We start from the raw sequence: 3,736 nt of genomic DNA on the forward strand, positions 1-3,736 counted from the left end.
TCGCTTAGGCGGTTACAGCGCCAAATAAGAAGAAGAAGAAGAATAGCTTGAAATGCTGGCCGACAGAGAGTTAGGCTACTTACGGAAGGTTTCAAGACCAGGGCGTACTCCTGTAAGAACAGCAATGGCGACCTAGTTACCGATGTTCAGAACGTACTTAAATTATGGAGGAAACACTTTTCCACGCTACTAAATGGTAGGAGCACTGAAATTTGTGTAGAAGAAGAACCCCAGCCCCCAGTCGATGATGACCGAGTCGATGATCCACCGCCTGACTATGGTGAGGTACTACTAGCAATAACGCGGCTGAAAAACAACAAATCTGCTGCAGCTGACAGCCTGTCAGCTAAGCTATTCAAGTACGGTGGCGAGGAGTTGATGAGGTGCATACATCAACTCTTATGCAGAAAACGCACAGATGAACGTATGTCCGACGACTGAAATTTAAGTGTGCTCTTCCCAATCCACAAGAAAGGCGACTCCGCCATTCGCGACAACTACGGATCAGCCTTCTAAGCATAGGTTACAAGGTCTATTAGGGGTACTTTGGACATTGTTCACCAGCTCATTATTGTTTTTCTGAAAAAAATTTGGACGTATTTCTACGGACCAGCATCTCAAGCTCTTTTTTTGTAATACGTCGCTTCTGCCTTCTCAATTATCGACAACGCTCTCGCACAGCTCGAATTGCGCCCGATGGTAGCGTACCAGTGTAGGAAGCGTCTTACTCTCCTGAGGCGACTGGATATTCCTCATCCTACCAACTAATAGTGTTTGCAAGTTCGCTAAAATATGATTGACGCCTATGCGGTATGTAGAGAGCGAGAATCATGGTAGGGATTGATGTGTTGAACAATGATATCAGAGAGCCGCATTGAGAGCTGAGTGCTGTTGCTGTAATAGCATGCAAATTCACCAAAGAGTTTTTGAGGAGCGATGCTAGTAACAGTACTTGGCCAGATATGCATATAGGTCGTTCCGGTTACCTAGATGCGACTGTCGTGGTAACGAGAGCTGAGTGTTGAATCTGTTGGCTTCCGAGTTTTCCTTGTCTATTAAGATGACGAGCTTTGCTATATAGAGCCGATTACGTACAAATATTGGCTGCTCGTACTACCTATGTATATATGTTTAGAACACTAGAAACGTTACTTTCGCCTATCACAGCAAGATCGATATGGTTTTGTGTTTTTCGATCTGGTGGCATCAACGTTTTGCTATTGAATCTTTGTATGCTTTTCTTAGGCTCCAATGTAGTCGATCAGCAGTAGTGGAGGTTTAGTCGCGTGAGCTAAATTTTTAACTGGAAGACCAAAAGTACTCCCTTTGCATATCCAGGCACTAAAGTCACCAAACATGATTTTTGTATCGCGGCGTTTTTACTTTTTTTCTCTGACATCAGGATTTATTTTAAAGGACTTTGTTATTTCAAAGATATGATTAATACCAAAAACTATTTAAAAAATTCAATGCAATGTAGAACCAAAATATGGGTACGAAATGCAAGAGGAAATTTCCTTAGAATTTAAAAAATTTAACATTTTTGGATTTACAAGGACTAATAGGTAATTTTTTAAGCTAATAAAGTTAGAAGGACGAAATTCGAGGATGTTATCGAGTTCATATAAGTCCTTAACATATAATTTATCAAAAACAACTATTGCGAAATTTCAAGGATACAATTTCAAAAGAACATTTTCAATACTTACCAGTCCTTTTGCACCAAAAGCTTGAATCTTGATACCCACATTTCTCCTCTAAGCAAATTTCTGACCCAATTTTACTAAATTGCAAATCTTTCTAAAAATTTTAAATTTTAAAGTTTTTAGTTTTCCATGACAAAATCGCGGCTTACAAGTAGCAACAAACTTAAGACTTCCAATACATATTTGTGAATATTTGATTGCAAACATTATTCTCTCTTGGCGAACTTAAAATATCATCACGCCTTTGTAACGTAAACTTGCAAGTTGTAAAGTTTACGCCGCGTAAGCAAAAACTTGTACTCTCTTTTCCCCAACTAAGTGTACATTTTTAAGTCAATTATAACACCCACATAAAATTTTCGCTTAATCGGCTAAACGCAACACAGCATTAAATTAACTCTAATATATTTTCAAAGCACTTTGCAAATCAACAAAATGAAGCTGACGCAGGATGTCTTAATGCCTCCTGAGGTCGCTCTGAATTTTACTTAGCGCTACTGCCTAACTCAAGCACATACATACAAACATTTACGCATACATACTTAAATATGTATTTAGTATAATAAATATTAAGATAGTAACTTTTGTTGTGGTACTCACTTTCAGTGCTCCAAGCAGCTTCACAATTCTGCCATGGCAGCACACGACGAAACGAAGCGCACATATAGAATATTGTCCAGGCAATAATCAAATTATAGTAGAGCATTACAATGGCCGAGACGATAACCATGCCAGCGCCGAGACCACGAAATAGTGGACAAAAGCGACGATAGATTGCTATTGGACCCAAAGCGGCATACTGACCGAACGAAAGTTCCATGAACATGAGCGGCAAGCCGGCGATAATTAACATTATTGTAAAGGGTATGAGGAAGGCGCCTGTAAAAAGAGCAATTGGCAAAAAGTCACACCACAGAGAATTAGACATAAAAAGTCCCAATTCACTGTCATCTTCACGCATCGTACTTACCGCCGCCATTGTTGTAGCACAGATAGGGAAAGCGCCACACATTGCCCAGTCCCACCGAGTAGCCGAGCAGTGAGAGTAGAAAATCAAAGCGTCCCGTCCAATTGCCACGCTCCGGCTCGCTGGGCTCACCTGTGTCGAGTGCAATGAGTGCAGCACCCGAATCGCCACCGCCAATGGCTACCTTCGAAGCAGGTGTGGTGGGCGTATTTGGTGGATAGTTGATTGCATCGATGGGATCACGCCCGCCACCTGGTGGACCATCGGGCCCATCACCACCAATGCTAATGCTGATGGCTTTGCTGTGTGCGCTGCTGCCGCCGCTAGCGGGTGTGGTGCTTGTTGCAGCTGCTGTGGCCGGGGCGCTGCTGCTGTTTGGCATTTTGGCGCTGGCGGGCAGTTCAACGGTGGTAAAGCGATCCTCATTTTGCTGGAAGTGGGAAGAGGAAGTAAAAATTTAACTGTGATTGTAATTGCATATAAAGGGCATTTACATGCACATACATATATGAGCAAATCTCACGAGTTGTTTTTGTTTTAGTGTGTTTAGTGTTTAGTGTTTTAGTTTTGGCTATTTTTCCTTAGTTTATTTAATGTTTATTATTTTCCTATGAAAATATAGCTGAATACATAACAAACACCATATAAATCCAAACTTCAAACTTTGTGCAAAATTATGAAAAATCTTCGTTGTGCTATGCAGTTTTTTGGTCTATTAAATTTTAACATATGGTGCAAATTTGAAATAGCTAGGACCTACCGTTGATTTTTTGCATTTTTGGTAGGTCGGTGTTACGCATTTTTTCCATAAAAAGTGTATTCCACCATTTTTTATCTGGGGGAAAAATGCGGAACTCCATCATCAAAAAAATTGCCAAAAATCAACGGCATGTGTTGGTGACTTCAAATTTGCACTTTATTATACTAAAATTTGAAATATTTAAAGTTCAAAAATTTTGATGAAAATTTGCAGAATTTTCATAATGTTTGCACAAAGTATGAAATTTGGATTTAAATGGCGTTTTTAAGTAATCAGCTACACTTTTATTAAACAAATAATAAC

The 3,736-nt window shown here is 39.9% G+C and overlaps 1 protein-coding gene across 1 annotated transcript; it reads right to left on the minus strand.

Annotated features, from left to right (window-relative positions):
* Positions 1-2,306: 2,306 nt before the first annotated feature.
* On the minus strand, positions 2,307-3,103 carry LOC118757061 (sodium- and chloride-dependent neutral and basic amino acid transporter B(0+)-like; the record flags this gene model as incomplete). Its single annotated transcript, XM_036491792.1, has 2 exons — positions 2,307-2,585; positions 2,677-3,103. Coding segments are annotated over 2 exons (706 nt in total), but the record flags the coding sequence as incomplete, so codon positions are not given.
* Positions 3,104-3,736: the final 633 nt, after the last annotated feature.

Source organism: Rhagoletis pomonella, unplaced genomic scaffold, assembly GCF_013731165.1.
Source record: "Rhagoletis pomonella isolate Grant_MI unplaced genomic scaffold, Rhpom_1.0 Rhpom_scaffold_14015, whole genome shotgun sequence".
NCBI classification, from domain to species: Eukaryota; Metazoa; Arthropoda; class Insecta; order Diptera; family Tephritidae; genus Rhagoletis; species Rhagoletis pomonella.